The 18,381-nt window shown below is 48.4% G+C and overlaps 1 protein-coding gene across 1 annotated transcript in view; it reads left to right on the top strand.

Annotated features, from left to right (window-relative positions):
- Positions 1–205: 205 nt before the first annotated feature.
- xgb (x globin) overlaps positions 206–18,381 on the top strand; it is a 72,065-nt gene continuing 53,889 nt past the window's right edge. Inside the window, exon 1 of the mRNA XM_078533464.1 lies at positions 206–462. Coding sequence (XP_078389590.1) covers positions 206–462 — 257 coding nt within the window. The remainder of the gene's footprint in view (positions 463–18,381) is intronic.

Here is an 18,381-nt window from a genome sequence, read left to right as displayed (position 1 = left end):
TGAGTTGGGTTTGGGTTGGGTTGAGGTTGAGTTGGGTTTGGGTTGGGTTGAGGTTGAGTTGGGTTGAGTTGGGTTTGGGTTGGGTTGAGGTTGAGTTGGGTTGAGTTGGGTTTGGGTTGGGTTGAGGTTGAGTTGGGTTGAGTTGGGTTGGGTTGAGTTGGGTTGGGTTGGGTTGGGTTGAGTTGGGTTGGGTTGGGTGGTTATAATGGGGTGCGCTTTATCCGGGACGGGGGTCGATCCCGGTAAACCGAGTCCGGATTCGAATGGTTCGGGGCCCCGAACGGGCACCGGTTCCGCCCCGGGTTCGGGGCCGGGAGGGTCCGAGCCGGGAGGGTCCGAGCCGGGAGGGTCTGCTCCCCGACCCCCGTTCCCCCTGTCCGAAGAGCAGAAGGAACTGGTCCAGGAATCCTGGAAAGTCTTGCATCAGGATATCGCCAGGGTCGGCATCATCATGTTCATCAGGTAAAACCGATCAGGGCTGGGGGTTCACTTGTGTTTCCTGCTTTATTTCCCTATTTGTGGTCAACCCCCACCCCCCAAACCCTTTCCCAAGTTTCATTCCAACCTTCCCTCCCTCCCCTTGGGCGTTAAAATCCCTCTTGCTCGCCTCATGAGGCCATTCGGCCCTTCATGCCTATGTCAGCTCTTCCAATTTTTTGACCCTTTCTTCCTCTGGTCCTGCAACTATCTCCCCCCCACCCCCCCCCCACCCCCTGTCTCCCCCCACCCCACCCCCTGTCTCCCCCCCCTCCCCCCCCCCCAACACCCCTTTCAAGTCATAATACATCCACCAAAAAAAACCCCAAAAATACTCTGCCTACTGGAAACCTGAAATAAAAACAGGGAATGCTGGAAATGCTCAGCAGGTCTGGCAGTATCTGCGGAGAGAGAAACAGTTAACATTCCAGGTCAGTGCAGTATTTGGCCAATTCCCTCTCTCGTCATTTGATAAATTAATTTCTCGTGGTTACAGCATCTGGTGCTAGAGGGATCTCTCGTCTTTTATCACAAAGTCGATGAAGTCAGCGCCCGGAAACATTAACTCTCTTCCTCTCTCCGCAGATGCTGCCTGACCTGCCAAGTTCTCCCAGCATTTCCTGTTTTCGGTTTATCTCCGAAAGAGCTCTCCAATTTTTGCCCCTTTCTTCCACAGATGTTTTTTTATTTCCCACCCCCCTCCCCTCCCCTCCCCTTTAAGTAAAGCATCTGAACACGGCCCTGCAGATGCTGAAGATCTGAAATAAGAGCAGCAAATGCTGGAAAAACTCAGCAGGTCTGGTAGCGCCTGTGGAGAGAGACACAGAGTTAACGTTTCAGGCTGTGGTACAGCCTTTATCCAGCTCCCTCTTTGCTCATTTGGGAAATGAATTTCTGGAGTTTACTGCAGCTGGTGTCAGACGAATCCCTATTCTATGGCTTTTATTATGAAGCTTCGAATCACAGTTTAATTGGTGACTTGTTAATTGCTCATTAAGATGCTCCTAGAATAGTAATAGTTGTCCATTTAATTTATGATGTGGAACCTAATGATTGAGGGTGGCGAGGGGTTATACAGGTTTCCATGTGCCTGGGACAGACTATAACCTGCCTCTCTAAATGTCATTGTGTATCTGGTCTATTACTAATAGCTTGTGACTGGGGCTTTTTTCTCTAGAAAAGATAAGGTGCAGGGGGGAGGGCACCTGATAGCGGTCTTTAAAATGACGAAGGGGTTTCAAGAGGGTTGACGTAGAGAAAGTGTTGTTGAAACCAGAACCAGGGGTGATCAATATGAGACGGTCACTAATCAATCCAATCGGGAGTTCGGGAAAAATGCCTTTACCTGGGGAGTGGGAAGAATGTGGAACTCGCTCCCACAGGAATCGTATAGATACATTGAAGGGGGAAGCTGGACAAACACACGAGGGAGAAAGGAATAGAAGGATAGGGTGAGACGAAGAGGGGGTAGGAAAAGGCTCATGTGGAGCATAAACACCAGCACGGAGCAGATGGGCCGAATGGCCTGTTTCTGTGAGTTCTGTCTTTATTTCTTTGAATTCAGAGTTGCTTAATTTGAATGATCTGGCCATTCAATTTCTTTAAATTTCCGTTCTCCTGATTTTTAAAAATTCAATTTGTATATTTCGTTAGTGTAAACGTTGAGTGTAATTGATCTGGAGCAGGCCCCAGGCTGAATACAAAGAAATGATTTCTGCAATGATGACCTTTTCACTTTGACTACCTGAAACTGACGTTCGGAAATTAAGGCTGTGCTTCACAGAGGTTTGTTCAAATTTGTACAGAGTCCCTAGAGGTATTTCAATATTTACAGGGGGTCCCCGGGGAGTGTGTCAGTATTTACAGGGGGGTCCCCGGGGAGTGTGTCAGTATTTACAGGGGGCCCCCGGGGAGTGTGTCAGTATTTACAGGGGGTCCCCGGGGAGTGTGTCAGTATTTACAGGGGGTCCCCGGGGAGTGTGTCAGTATTTACAGGGGGTCCCCGGGGAGTGTGTCAGTATTTACAGGGGGTCCCCGGGGAGTGTGTCAGTATTTACAGGGGGTCCCTAGGGATATTTCAATTTTTACAGGGGGTCCCCGGGGAGTGTGTCAGTATTTACAGGGGGTCTCCGAGGAGTGTGTGAGTATTTACAGGGGGTCCCCGGGGAGTGTCAGTATTTACAGTGGGGTCCCCGGGGAGTGTGTCAGTATTTACAGGGGGTCCCCGGGGAGTGTGTCAGTATTTACAGGGGGTCCCCGGGGAGTGTGTCAGTATTTACAGGGGGTCCCTGGGGAGTGTGTCAGTATTTACAGGCGGTCCCCGGGGAGTGTGTCAGTATTTACAGGGGGTCTCTGGGGAGTGTGTCACTATTTACAGGGGGTCCCCGGGGAGTGTGTCAGTATTTTCAGGGGGTCTCTGGGAGTGTGTCAGTATTTACAGGGGGGTCCCCGGGGAGTGTGTCAGTATTTACAGGGGGTCTCCGGGGAGTGTGCCAGTATTTACAGGGGGTCCCCGGGGGTGTGTCAGTATTTACAGAGGGTCGCTGGGGGTGCGTCAGTATTTTCAGGGGATCCCCGGGGAGTGTGTCGGTATTTACAGGGGGTCCCCGGGGAGTGTGTCAGTATTTACAGGGGGTCCCCGGGGAGTGAGTCAGTATTTACAGGGGGTCCCCGGGGAGTGTGTCAGTATTTACAGGGGGTCTCTGGGAGTATGTCAGTATTTACAGTGGGTCCCCGGGGAGTGTGTCAGTGTTTACAGTGGGGTCCCCGGGGAGTGTGTCAGTATTTACAGGGGGTCCCGGGGAGTGTGTCAGTATTTACAGGGGTCCCCGGGGAGTGTGTCAGTATTTACAGTGGGGTCCCCGGGGAGTGTGTCAGTATTTACAGCGGGTCTCTGGGGAATGCGTCAGTATTTACAGAGGGTCACTAGGGGTGCGTCAGTATTTTCAGGGGGTCCCTGGGGAGTGTGTCAGTATTTAGAGGGTGTCTCTGGGGGTGTGTCAGTATTTACAGAGGGTCTCCGGGGAGTGTGCCAGTATTTACAGGGGGTCCCCGGGGAGTGCGTCAGTTTACAGGGGGGTCCCCGGGGAGTGTGTCAGTATTTACAGGGGGGTTCCCGGGGAGTGTGTCAGTATTTACAGGGGAGTCCCCGGGGAGTGTGTCAGTATTTACAGGGGTTCCCTGGGGAGTGTGTCAGTATTTACAGGGGGTCCCCGGGGAGTGTGTCAGTATTTACAGGGGAGTCCCCGGGGAGTGTGTCAGTATTTACAGGGGTTCCCTGGGGAGTGTGTCAGTATTTACAGGGGTTCCCCGGGGAGTGTGTCAGTATTTACAGGGGGTCCCGGGGAGTGTGTCAGTATTTACAAGGGGTCCCGGGGAGTGTGTCAGTATTTACAGAGGGTCCCCGGGGAGTGTGTCAGTATTTACAGGGGGTCCCCGGGGAGTGTGTCAGTATTTACAGGGGGTCCCGGGGAGTGTGTCAGTATTTACAGGGGGTCCCGGGGAGTGTGTCAGTATTTACAGGGGGTCCCCGGGGAGTGTGTCAGTATTTACAGGGGGTCCCCGGGGAGTGTGTCAGTATTTACAGGGGGTCCCCGGGGAGTGTGTCAGTATTTACAGGGGGTCCCTGGGGAGTGTGTCGGTATTTACAGGGGGTCTCCCCGGGGAGTGTGTCAGTATTTACAGGGGGTCCCCGGGGAGTCTGTCAGTATTTACAGGGGGTCCCCGGCTTTGCCCACGATTTCATGCGGGGGTGGGCAGGGCCTCAGATGGGTAACCCACCCTTGCCCCAATTGAGTCCCTTAAATGGCCGCTTAAGGGCCTTTTCTTGTCCAGCCTCAATCTTTAGGCTGGCGGGTGGATGACAGCTCAGGAGGACAAAGCCAAAAATGAACAGGGTTCGATCTCGGGCGGGAAGAGGGGTGGCGCCTCCATCAGAAGACCCCATCTGACTGGGGGGGTTGGGGGAGGGGGGGGCGTTGCCCTCCCCTCATGGCCCAGTGACCTCCGGACCTCCCTCCCTCATGGCCTGTCCCCCGAGACCCCGATCGCCTCCATTGGTGCCCACACCCCTCCCCCACACCAGGCCATCCCCACCCTCCCTGCCCCGGGACCCTTGCCACTTACCTCTCCTCCAGTTCCCAGCCCTTCGTTCAAGGCAGCCCCTTGCAGTGCCTCTTCCGGCCACTGCAGCGCCGTCCCTGGAGGGTCTGGAGAGCTGCTTTCCAATCTGATTGGCCGGCAGCTCTCCAAGGCAGGACTAGCCACCCCTCCCCCCTCCTCCCCCCAGTGATGGGCAGAAGCCCCACCTTATGCCAATCAACACTCGTTAGAGTGTGAAATGGGATCGGGCACACTGGAGTTGGCGGGAATGTGTCCCCCACCAACTCTTCAGAATGTGGGGGCCGAACCCCTGCTATCCTGAAAATTCAGGCCTACGAGTGGAATGTCAAATTGTGCCTCGGTGTGGAACAAAGTTTCAGTTCATATGTTCTGATAATAATTGGAATACGAATTATATGGCAAAGCTGAATAGGTTTTCTTTCAAGAAAGAACATGTTTTTCACTTCAGCTGTGTTCAGGAAAGATGAAACTAAGTGGAGAGAGGCAGAAACAGAAAGGTCATTTTCACATTCATGTGGGCAGTAAAACTGATGGCTGTGGATCAGGCATCTTTACATTCTGTCTGTTTTACATTTTCCCTCATTTCCCTTTCCATTGACTTACCGGATCTGAAATTGGGCTAGGCACATAATGGGGGCCAATCTGAAATTCTCACAGAAACACTTGATGCCAAGAGTAACATCGAACCCAGGAAAAGCGAGGTGAGTCTTTCCTCTTCCTAATTTGAGTTATATTTTCCACAATCGGGTGGAATATTTAAAGCTGCTGTAGAAAGGCCCTGATTATGATCACCCATATTTTGTTGATAGAAATTGTAAATTTTTTCAAGTTATTATTAGCTGTGAGACAGAAACAGTGAGGGGCGAGGGGATAATTTCTCACCTTCACCTTTTAAGAATAGGTGGGCGACCCACACTGCCAAGTGTACTACCCAAGCAAAGGTGAAAATTACTTTCTTGTTAAACAGGGAGGGCAGCTGATGTTGGCAGAGGAGGAGCACGAGTCTGCTGGGAAATGGTCACATGGCTGTCATTAATGAAGATGCCACTTTATGAAATAGGGCAGCCATGTTATAACCCTGATGCTCAGCAGGGGCGAGGGGGATGATTGCACCAGCCATATTGGCCAAGCCATCAGTCACCTAATTTACACATGCACGGATAGCCGATTAACTGAAACAGCCTAAAATGAGTTGAAGGTGGTGGTCACCTTGCCTACAGTGTGCCTACGCTGTGGGCTGGTCACAGGTGACCATGCAGAGGATGGTGAAGACCTGCAACTGGCTGATTTGTAGGGACTGCGGAGGCAGTCGGTCCTAGTCATTGGCACATTGGCGTGTGGCATCGTGGCAGGTGGTGCCATGTAGTTTGTAACTAGCTGCCCTGTTTCTGTCTGAAAGTTGGTGTTGGGGGAGGTCCTGTTGTGGCCCTTCTTCACCTGCTTCTTAAAAAGAGAAACTTGCATTTCCCCGCCCCCCCCCCACCCCCCCAACCCCCAAAGCGCCTTACATAACCTCAGCTCGCCCCAAAGCGCTTTTCAACCAACGAAGCGATTTTTAAAAGGTAGTCACTTTTGTAAAGTAGGAAAGGCAGCAGCCAATTTGTGCACAGCAAGCTCTCACAAGCAGCAGTGTGATAGTGATCAGACGATTTGCTTTAAGTATCGGCTGAGGGATAAATATTGGCCCGGGCAGTGGGGAGAATGTCACTGGTCTTCTTTGAGATAGTACTAGGACGGATGGGGCTTTGGTTTCCAATCTACCCCCATTCCGATTCCCCGTTTAGTTTAGTAGATAATCATGAACTTTCATGTTTGGTGTGCAGGGCTAGGGGCCTGTTTAAAAACCTACACATTTATGCAATAAATAAATAAAACTGACCACTGCCCACCCCCCCCCACCACCCACCCCCGAAATAATGAAAGAATGAAAAAAAGGATCCAGAGAAAGACACTGTCAATGTTGGGACAAAGATACAAAACCTCTACCCTCTTAGATTTCCATTCTACACATGGCACAATCCTTCCCCCATGAAAATGGGCGTTGAAACCGAAAGAAGAAGATGTCACTTGTACAGCAACTTTCCTATCTCCAGGGCATCCCGAAATCACATCACAGTCAATGAATGGCTTTTTGACCGATAGTCAGCACAGGTGATTTTACCCACTGTGAGGCACTAGCAAGCATAAATGCTAGCTTTTCTTAATCCCTTGCATTGACAATGAGATAATTGTTCTAGTTCCTCCTGCGTTGACGTGATAGGACTGACCTTTCACGACTGACTTGTCATCCATTAACTTGGAGTTCCAGAGAGGTGAGTATAAAAACCTTACCTCGGGGATTCGCGGCCTAGTTCCAGGGAGCAGAGTCGGAGGGCGGAATTCCAGAGCGGTCAGTATATAAACCTTACCTCGGGGATTGGCGGCCTAGTTCCAGGGAGCAGAGTCGGAGGGCGGAGTTCCAGAGCGGTGAGTATAAAAACCTTACCTCGGGGATTCGCGGCCTAGTTCCAGGGAGCAGAGTCGGAGGGCGGAGTTCCAGAGCGGTGAGTATAAAAACCTTACCTCAGGGATTCGCGGCCTAGTTCCAGGGAGCAGAGTCGGAGGGCGGAATTCCAGAGCGGTCAGTATATAAACCTTACCTCGGGGATTGGCGGCCTAGTTCCAGGGAGCAGAGTCGGAGGGCGGAGTTCCAGAGCGGTGAGTATAAAAACCTTACCTCGGGGATTCGCGGCCTAGTTCCAGGGAGCAGAGTCGGAGGGCGGAGTTCCAGAGCGGTGAGTATAAAAACCTTACCTCGGGGATTGGCGGCCTAGTTCCAGGGAGCAGAGTCGGAGGGCGGAGTTCCAGAGCGGTGAGTATAAAAACCTTACCTCGGGGATTCGCGGACCTCGGGTCTTAAAAAATAATTAAAAGTGGCGTCATGGTAAATCTGTGACCTGATTGACTGGTAGAGAATCTACACTGAATTTGAAACTAAAACATTGTCAAACTAATTAAACCAAATAAATTAATCACTTAATTAATAAGTAGAGGGTATCTAGACCAGAATCAGGGGATTACTGTTCTTAGAATTTAGCATTTATAGTAGAAATCTAGCCCTAGGGAACATATAGTTAATAAGGATCAATAAGCAGTTATTAGATTTAAATTGATTTATTAAATTGTTCTAGAAATGGCAGTTGCTGGGGTGAAGTGCTTCACCTGTGGGATATGGGAAATCTGTGATGCTGCAAGTGTCCCGGACAACTACATCTGCAGGAAGTGTCCCCAATTGCAGCTCCTCACAGACCCACATGGATCGGTTGGGGCAGCAGTTGGATGCACTTAGGAGCATTCAGGTGGCAGAAAGCGTCATTGACAGGAGTTTTACAGACGTGGTCACACCCAAGGTACAGACAGATAGATGGGTGATCGCTAGAAGGGGCAGGCAGTCAGTGCAGAAATGCCCTGTGGCTGTCCCCCTCTCTAACAGGTATACCATTTTGGATTCTGTTGGGGGAATGGCCTATCAGGGGAAAACAACAGCAGTAGCCAGAGCAGTGGCACCACGGCTGTCTCTGTTGTTCAGCAGGGGGGTCAAAGCACAGAAGAGCAATTGTCATAGGGGACTCTATAGTCAGGGGCTCAGATAGGCGCTTCTGTGGTCGTGAAAGAGACACCAGGATGGTATGTTGCCTCCCTGGTGCCAGGGTCCAGGATGTCTCTGATCAGGGACATTCTGAAGGGGGAGGGAGAACAGCCAGAGGTTGCGGTACACATTGGTACTAACGACGTAGGCAGGAAGAGTGACGATGTCCTGCAGCGGGAGTTCAGGGAGTTAGGCTGAAAGTTAAAAAACAGGACCTCTAGGGTTGTAATCTCAGGATTACTCCCTGTGCCACGTGCCAGTGAGGCTAGAAATGGGAAGATAGTGCAGCTGAACACGTGGCTGAACAGATGGTGTAGGAGGGAGGGTTTCCGATATCTGGATCATTGGAATCTCTTCCGAGGCAGGTGGGACCTGTACAAGAAGGACGGGTTGCATCTAAACTGGAGGGGCACCAATATCCTGGCTGCGAGGTTTGCTAGTGTCACTCGGGAGGGTTTAAACTAGTATGGCAGGGGGGTGGGAACCAGAGCAATAGGTCAGCAGGTGAAATAAGTGACTGGGAACCAGTGAATATGGCCAGTAGGACTAAGAGGAAGGGCAGGCAGGGAGAAATTACTGAACACAGTGGGACTGGGGGTCTGAAATGCATTTGTTTCAATGCGAGAAGTATAACAGGCAAGGCAGATGAGCTTAGAACTTGGATTAGTACTTGGGACTATGATGTTATTGCTATTACAGAGACTTGTTTGAAGGATGGACAGGATTGGCAGATAAACGTTCCAGGATTTAGATATTTCAGGCAGGATAGAGAGGGATGTAGAAGAGGTGGGGGAGTTGCACTGCTGGTTAAGGGGAATATCACAGCTGTACGACAGGAGGACACCTCGGTGGGCTCATGCAGCGAGGCAATATGGGTAGAGCTCCGGAATAGGAAGGGTGCAGTCACAATGTTGGGGGTTTACTATAGGCCTCCCAATTGCCGGCGGGAGATTGAGGAACAGTTTGTAGGCAGATTTTGGAAAGATGTAAAAGCAATAGGGTTGTTGTGGTGGGTGATTTTAACTTTCCTTATATTGACTGGGAATCACTTAGTGCTAGGGGTTTGGATGGTGCAGAATTTGTAAGGTGCATCCAGGAGGGCTTTCTGAGACAATATGTAGATAGTCCAACTAGGGAAGGGGCAATACTGGACTTGGTATTAGGGAATGAACCCGGCCAGGTGGTTGAAATTTCAGTAGGGGAGCATTTCGGGAAAAGTGACCATAATTCAGTAAGTTTCAAGGTACTGGTGGATAAGGATAACAGGAGTCCTCGGGTTAAGGTGCTTAATTGGGGGAAGGCTAATTATAACAATATTAGGCAGGAACTGAGGAATCTAGACTGGAGGCGGATGTTTGAGGGCAAATCAATAACTGACATGTGGGGGGCTTTCAAACGTCAGTTGATAAGAATTCAGGACCGGCATGTTCCTGCTAGGATGAAGGATAAGTATGGCAAGTTTCAGGAACCTTGGATAACGAAGGATATTGTGAGATTAGTCAAAAAGAAAAGGGAAGCATTCGTAAGGGCTAGAAGGCTGGGAACAGATGAAGCCCGTGGAGAATACAAAGAAAGTAGGAAGAAACTTAAGCAAGGAGTCAGGAGGGCTAAAAGGGGTCATGAAAAGTCACTGGAAACCAGGATTAAGGAAAATCCCAAGGCCTTTTATACATATGTAAAAAGCAAGAGGGTAGCCAGGGAAAGGGTAGACCCACTCAGGGACAGAGGTGGGAATCTGTGTGTGGAGCCAGAAGAAATGGGAGAGATACTAAATGAATACTTCTCATCAGTATTCACCAAAGAGAAGGACTTAGCGGTCAATTTGTCTAGGGAAGAGTGTGTAGATAGCCTGGATCATGTTGAGATCAAAAAAGAGGAGGTGTTAGGCGTCTTGAAGAATATTAAGGTGGATAAGTCCCCAGGGCCAGATGGGATCTACCCCAGAGTACTGAGGGAGGCAAGGGAGGAGATTGCTGGGGCCTTGACAGAAATCTTTGTATCCTCACTGGCTACGGGTGAGGTCCCAGAGGACTGGAGAATGGCCAATGTTGTTCCATTGTTTAAGAAGGGTAGCAGGGATAATCCAGGAAATTACAGGCCGGTGAGCCTTACGTCAGTGGTAGGGAAATTATTGGAGAAGATTCTTCGTGACAGGATTTACTACCATTTGGAAGCAAATGGGTGTATTAGTGAGAGGCAGCATGGTTTTGTGAAGGGGAGGTCGTGTCTCACTAACTTGATCGACTTTTTCGAGGAAGTGACAAAGATGATCGACGATGGAAGGGTAGTGGATGTTATCTACATGGATTTCAGTAAGGCCTTTGACAAGGTCCCTCATGGCAGACTGGTACAGAAGGTAAAGTCGCACGGGATCAGAGGTGAGCTGGCAAGATGGATACAAAATTGGCTTGGTCATAGAAGACAGAGGGTAGCAGTGGAAGGGTGCTTTTCTGAATGGAGAGCTGTGACTAGTGGAGTTCCACAGGGTTCAGTGCTGGGACCTTTGCTGTTTGTAGTATACATAAATGATTTGGAGGAAAATGTAACTGGGCTAATTAGTAAGTTTACAGACGACACTAAGGTTGGAGGAGTTGCAGATAGTGAAGAGGATTGTCAAAGGATACAACGGGATATAGATTGGTTGGAGACTTGGGCGGAGAAATGGCAGATGGAGTTTAATCCGGACAAATGCGAGGTAATGCATTTTGGAAGGTCTAATACAGGCAGGAATTATACAGTAAATGGCAGAACCCTTAAGTGCATTGTCGGGCAGAGGGATCTGGGTGTACAGGTCCACAGGTCACTGAAAGTGGCAACGCAGGTGGATAAGGTAGTCAGGAAGGCATATGGCATGCTTGCCTTCATTGGCAGGGGTATTGAGTATAAAAGCTGGGAAGTCATGCTGCAGCTGTATAGAACCTTGGTTAGGCCACACTTGGAATATTGCCTGCAATTCTGGTCACCACATTAGCAGAAGGATATGGAGGCGTTGGAGAGGGTGCAGAGGGGTTTACCAGGATGCTGCCTGGTCTGGAGGTTATTAGCTATGAGGAGAGATTGGAGAAACTCGGATTGTTCTCACTAGAGCGACGGAGATTGAGGGGCAACTTAATAGAAGTTTACAAAATTATGTTTGGCATGGACAGAATAGATAGTCAGAAGCTTTTTCCCAGGGTGGAAGAGTCAATTACTAGGGGACATAGATTTAAGATGAGAGGAGAAAACTACAGAGGAGATGTGCGGGGCAAGTTTTTTACGCAGAGGGTAGTGAGTGTCTGGAATTCACTGCCAGAGGAGGCGGTGGAAGCAGGTACGATAGTGATGTTTAAGAGGCAGCTTGACAAAAACATGAATAGGATGGGAATAGGGGGATACGGACCCCGGAAGTGCAAAACGTTTTAGTTTGACGGGCAATATGATTGGCGCAGGCTTGGAGGGCCGAAGGGCCTGTTCCTGTGCTGTACTTTTCTTTGTTCTTTGTTCTTAACTGGGTGATTAAGTCCTGGTAGGTTGCAAACGAACACAGACGCACCATAGCAGCAGCTGCAGACCCACCAACGGTCACAAGTCAGGGCAAATGATCTGTGAGCATTCCTAGGAAATCTCAGTGTTACTGGAATAAGGAGGACGGAGGTGTGGCGATTTCATCACTGGCCAAGCAAATTGTAAATCGCAGTCATTTCCAGCACAGTGTGACTGACTGAGGGAAGAACCCTATTATCTCCATTGCAGCTGGGTTCCCTCTGTCACAACGCACAGCTGCATATTTTTTGGGGAGTGTGGTATTTGCGAGTACAGCTCTAAGTATTTCTCAAACGAAATGGCTCGAGTAAAGAAAATGAAATGTACTTATCAAGAACCAATCAAAACTATTGATTTACCACCCCTGGGGCAGTTGAATTGCAAATCCTCTCATTTGCAATGTGCCTTTCAACAGTCCAGCAAAGGCTGCTTCCCTGGTGAAAGTGGAGATGAAACATCAATGGCCTTGGCCAATGATGAAATCGCCACACCTCCGTCCTTCTTATTCCAGCAACACTCAGATTTCCTAGAAATGTTCACAGATCCTTTGCCCTGACTTGTGACCGTCGGTGGGTCTGCAGCTGCTGCTATGGTGCGTCTGTGTTCGTTTGCAACCTACCAGGACTTAATCACCCAGTCAAGTGAAACAAACCTAATGGATGACAAGTCAGTCGCGAAAGGTCAGTCCTATCATGTCAACGCAGGAGGAACTAGAACAATGATCTCATTGTCAATGTGAGGGATTAAGCAAAGCTAGCATTTAGATGCCACCTTCCAAGACCCCAGAACATCCCAAAGTGCTTTCAGCCAATTAAGTGTTTTTTAAAAGTGTAGTCACTGTTGTAAAGTAGGAAACACACCTTGCAGTGCGCAAACTAAATGCTGAGATGATAACCTGGCAATCTTTTTTAGTGATGTTGATTGTGGAATAACTATTGGTCAGGACACTAGGGAGAACTGCCCTACTCTTCTTCAAAGTAACGGGTGCGGGATCTTTCACACCCACCTGCAAGGGCAGACGGGGCTTCAGATTAACATTTTATGTGAAAGACAGCCCCTCTGACAGTGCTGCACTCCCTCAGTACTGCACTCAGAATGTCAGCCTAGTTTCTGGAATGGGACTTGAATCCACAGCCTACTGTCACGGGACTAGTATTCCAGAGTCCCAGGATAATGCTCTGAGGGCCTAGGTTCAAAACAGATGGTGAAATTTGAATTCAATAGAAATCTGAAAGTCTGTAAGTCATTGCTGTAAAAACCCATCTAGGTCACTAATATCCTTTAGGGATGGATATCTGCCATTCTTACCTGGTTTGACCTACATGTGATTCCAGACCTACAGCAATGTAGTTGATTCTTAAATGCAATTAAGGCTAATGCAATTGGCCTAGCCACACCCCATGAACGAATGTTTAAAAAACCCAATTAATCCCTATTGAAAATCACCTAACTTGATCTGAGTAGGGTTGAGATATCTACTATCAGGTGGCTTGGTTCTGCCTGTGCTCCCAACACTTAGGGAGCTAAATTTAAGACAACTGAAGGTGTCTATATCCAATCCAAACCTACCGGAGAGGAAAATGTGTTGTGAAGTATGGTGAAAATGATTTGAATTTGCTGATCTCTCCATCATTGCAGCAGGAAGGGTTTCACAATCAGGCTCCATGTCCTTACCCAAGTCTTGAGTGACACCTGCCTTTAACTGGCACAATTCCTGTTGACCAGGGTTGAAGGCGCATATGGCACGAGAGAGGTCAGGACCTGGCTCACTGCCTCCACCATGATCAAATGTCCTGTTGATGGCCACCTGCCCAATCCAACACATGAGAAGAACTTGGCCTCAACCACACCTTTATTATCTCTAGACATGACTATTCCGACGCTCTGTTGGCTGACCTCCTGTCCCTCTAAAAGTCAAAATCATCCACAACTCTGCTGCCTGGGTTCCATCCCGCGCCAAGTCTCTTTGTCCCATCCCTGCTGTGCTCTCTCACCTCGTTGGCTCCTGTTTGAGTAAGTCTTCAATTTTAAATTTCTCATCCTTGTTTTTAAACCCCTCCCCCCACCATGACACTGGCCCATAACCTCCTCCAGCCTCATTGCCCTCTCATTTCTCTGCACTCTTTCAATTCCACCCTCTTTGAGCATCCCCAATTTGAATCACTCCACCATTGGCGGCCGTGCCTTCAGCTGCCTGTGCCCTGAGCTCTGGAATTCCCTTCCCTAAACCTCCCTATCTCTCCTCCTCTAAGACGCCCCAGAAGACCTATTCATGTGACCAAGCTTTTGGCCACTTATTTCATTAGCTCCTTATGTGGCTAGGCTTGCCAACTGAGATTAAATGTATTCTTGAAGGTTTCATTACATGACTTTCCCCCCACACTCCAGCCATTAGTCGGCCAACACATCGATCATTGTGACATACGGCCTTCCTACGCCAACTGGAAAGCAATTAGCCTCATTACCCAATTGGATGATGCTTGACCAACAGCCAAACAGCCTACTCCCCTACCACCCACCCCCCAGTTTTCAATGTTTTGATATCTCGTAAAGAGAAATGTTGAAAGAGAATTACAAAATAAAGCAATCTTTTTGAATGCCCCGATGATTTTTCTCCAGGGTGGCCCACAGCAGTGTCCTGGAGATTGACCTTCAATTCCTGGAGACTCCAGGCCAATCCTGGAGGGTTGGCAACCCTATGTAACATAGCTTGGTGTCAAATGTCATTCGATACTGTTCCTGTGGAGTGCCTGGAGCATCTTACTCTGTTAAAGGTGCTATTTAAATGAAAGTGTTGTTATTGGAGGTAGAGAAAAAGATTTTAGTGTTAAATGTGAAAGTATGTTCAGTGTTAATGTTCTACATTAGCCTATAACAGGCCTCAGGGAAAGTGGCATCAGATATGAAGTATAAAGACAAGAGCAGAACACAGAACTGAAATTCCACTTGCAAGCAGATACAAAGGGACATTAGAGTGAGAGAGAGAAAGCACTATACTGATAGTTGTGTTAAAAGCGCCCCTGTTCTCAACAATTGATTGTCTCAATGCTTGAATCCACCAAGTCCAAAAGAACAGCAGGCTAGCCAGATCATTAAAGCTTCTGAACAAGTCTATCTGTTGGGTTAATGGTCTGTGTTACAGATGTGAGGATTGATGACTTCTTCTTAAAAAAAACAAGAAATGAGCTTATGTGTGAAAATGTCAATGAGTCAATGAACTAGAATGGGTTTGCCTCTCCCTCCCCTCCAGAACCTTTCCTCCCAGATGTCCTACAGTCAGACGAAAAGGAAAAACACGTTATAAACTAGTGGCAGACTACTGTACCCTGAAATGCTCCCTCAGAAACAGGCAGTATGACTGCCAGCTCTCCCATGGAGTTGCTCATGGTTAACTGGAAGCTGTGCTGTGGCAGAGAAAGGGTTCCAGTAAAGTTGTGACAAGGCAGCAAATGTAACCCGGCTATTTAAGAAAGGAGGGGGAGAGAAAACAGGGAACTGTAGACCTGTTAGCCTGATGTCAGTAGTCGGGAAAACACTAGAATCTTTTATAAAGGATGTGATAACTGGGCATTTGGAAAATAATGATCTGCTTGGCAGAGTCAGCATGGATTTATGAAAGGAAAATCATGTTTTACAAACCTGTTAAGAGTTTTTTGAGGATGCAATTAGCAGAATAAATAAGGGGGAACCAGTGGATGTGGTGTATTTGGATTTTCAGAAGGCTTTCAATAAAGTCCCACACGGGAGGTTGTAAACAAAATTAGAGCTCATGGGATTCGGGGTAATATAGTGGCATGGATTGAGGCTTCATTAATGGACAGAAAACAGAGAGTAGGAATAAACGGATCATTCTCAGGTTGGCAGGCTGTGACTAGTAGGATACCACAAGGATCAGTGCTTGATCCCCAGCTATACGCAATCTACATCAATGATTGGGATGTGGGGACCAAATGTAATATTTCCAAGTTTGCTGATGACACAAAACTTGGTGGGAAGGTGAGTTGTGAGGAGGATGCAAAGAGGTTTCAAGGGGATTTGGTCAGATTGACTGAATGGGCAAGAACATGGCAGACGGAATATAATGTGCAAATATGTGAAGTTATTCACTTTGGTAGAAAAAACAGAAATGCAGAGTATTTCTTAAATGGTGAGAGGTTGGGAAATGTTGATGTCCAAAGGGACCTGGGTGTCCTTGTTCATGAGGCACTAAAAGCCACCTTGCAGGCGCAGCAAGTAATTAGGGAGGCAAATGGTATGTTAGCCTTTATTGTAAGGGAGTTTGAATTCAAGAGTAAAGATGTCTTGCTGCAATTATATAGAGCTTTGGTGAGACCACACCTGGGGCTGAATTTTCCCCCCGTTGGGGGGGAAGTTGATGGGTGGGCGCATGTGGGTGCGCTTCTGATTAGCGCCCCCGATCGGAGGCCAATTAAGGCCCGCCCAGCGTGACGTCTGCAGGGAAGCGCTATGCGCTCCCTGTGTGGGCGGGGTGGGGGGGGATGCCTAAAATCGAGAGTGCGCTCTTTCACGCATGCGCACGAAAGAGCGCACTCATCTCCCTGAGGCTAAGTGCAGCCTCAGGGAGATCGCCTCTACTTTCAAAAATATTAAAAATAGAAAAAAATAAATTTCCCTCACATGAGCTGGGACATGTTCATAGTTTCCAAAAAAACTTTATTAAAATTTTTAAAACCCACTTGAAACCTCATCCCGACCGTGGTTGAGGTTTCATGTTTTTTCTAGTTGCCGCCGGGGCTCCTGGCCCCTTAAGGTTGGACGGGCAGGTCCACTAAATACTTTAATTGATCTGTCAACGGCCTCAAGTGGCCATTGACAGGCCGGAGGGCCTGCAGCTGATTTTGCTGAGCCCTGCCTCCCTGAAAATTTAAATGGGGCGCAGTGACATCGGGAATTCCGCCCGACGTCACCGCGCGTCATTTTACGCGTCAGCGAGTGGGCCCCGCCCCTGCTCGCCGACAGTAAAATCCAGCCCCTGGAGTATTGTGTGCAGTGTGCTCTTTATCTAAGGAAGGATATACTGGCTATAGACGGAGTGTAGCGGAGGTTCACCAAGCTAATCCCTGGGATGGTGGGGTTGTGCTTAAAGAAAAATTGAGGCAACTGGGCCTGTATTCTCTAGAGTTTTGAAGAACGAGAGGTGATCTCATTGAAGTGTACAAAATTCTTACAGAGCCCAACAGGGTGGATTCAGGAAGGAGGTTTCCCCTGGTTGAAGGAGTGGGGTAGGGGGCGGGGGTGCTGTGGTGAGGTTTAGAACCAGGGGACACAGTCTCAGAATGAGAGGTAGGCCATCTAGGACTGAGATGAGGAGGAATTTCTTCATTCAAGAGGGTGGTGAATCTTTGGAATTCTCTACCCCAGAGGGCTGTGGAAGTTCAATCATTGAACATGTTCAAGACAGAGATCAATAGATTTCAGGATACTAATGACATCAAGAGATATGGGGATAGCACGGGAAAATTTCATGAAGGTAGGAGATCAGCCATGATCTGTTGAATGGTGGAGCAGGTTCGAGGGGCTGAATGGCCTACATTTGCTCCTATTTCCTATGTGAAAGTTACAGGAAATGTGTGAAACACAATATTTCAAATCAGTTACAAAGCTTTCTCAGGTTTACAAGGGAAAGGAAGATTTGCATTCATGACCCTAGCAATTCCAAAGTAGAGCAGGGGAGTTCTCCCTGAGATGCTGCCAATAATTCTCCCCCCAATCAACATCACAAAAAGAGATTATCTGCTCCTTATCCATTGCTGTTTGTAGGAGCTGGCTGTGGGTAAATTGGCTGCTGCAGTTCCTACATTCCAACAGTGATTACACTTCAAAGAGTACTTTATTTGGCTGCAAAGCGCTTTGGGGGCTGTGAAAGGTGCCATATAAATGCAAGACTTTCTGTTCATGCGTCGCAAGTTCAATCCCGGGTTTGGGTTCTGATTTGACTGATCACTGGAATTGGCCACAATCCATCTGCCGATCTCACCAAAAAAAAAACAACCATCTGGTCATTATCGCCTTGCTATTTGTGGGAGCTTGCTGTGCACAAAATGGCTACCACATTTGCTATATTACAACAGTGATGACATCTCCAAAGCGTTTTCAGATATCCTGAGGTTGTCAAAGGCATGATATAAATTTGAGTCTTTGTCAGTCTCTTTCTTTAACCCACCCCATTCCCAGGAGCATCTGACTCCAACACTGATTCCCTGTAATTGGCCTGTTTCCCAAGACTGTGTTGCCTTAGCTTGATGAGCATAGGTGTTTGCCTTCCAGGAATTGGATTTAATAATTGGGATCGTCAGTGTGTTTATAGCGGCCTTGCTAACTTACTTTCTCAGCCTGGAAAACTATCCCTAAGTGCTCACAAAACCTAATCACACTGCGATAATGTTGATTTAAACTGCTCGGATAAGCTGCGATTGGCTGTGAAGAATAAAAAGCTTGGCGTACTTCCTACGCAGCAACTAATGACAATGAGCTACACACTTAAAGAATCTTTGCCGCAGCGGCGCCGGGTGAACAGAGTCACAGAAAGATATGGCAAAGAATGAGGCCATTCAGCCCATCCTGCCTGTGTCAGCTCTTTGAAACATGCTGCCCAATTATCCCCCATTTCC

This window comes from Cetorhinus maximus, chromosome 32, assembly GCF_964194155.1.
Source record: "Cetorhinus maximus chromosome 32, sCetMax3.hap1.1, whole genome shotgun sequence".
NCBI classification, from domain to species: Eukaryota; Metazoa; Chordata; class Chondrichthyes; order Lamniformes; family Cetorhinidae; genus Cetorhinus; species Cetorhinus maximus.
This window is presented reverse-complemented; position numbering and strand designations above follow the sequence as displayed.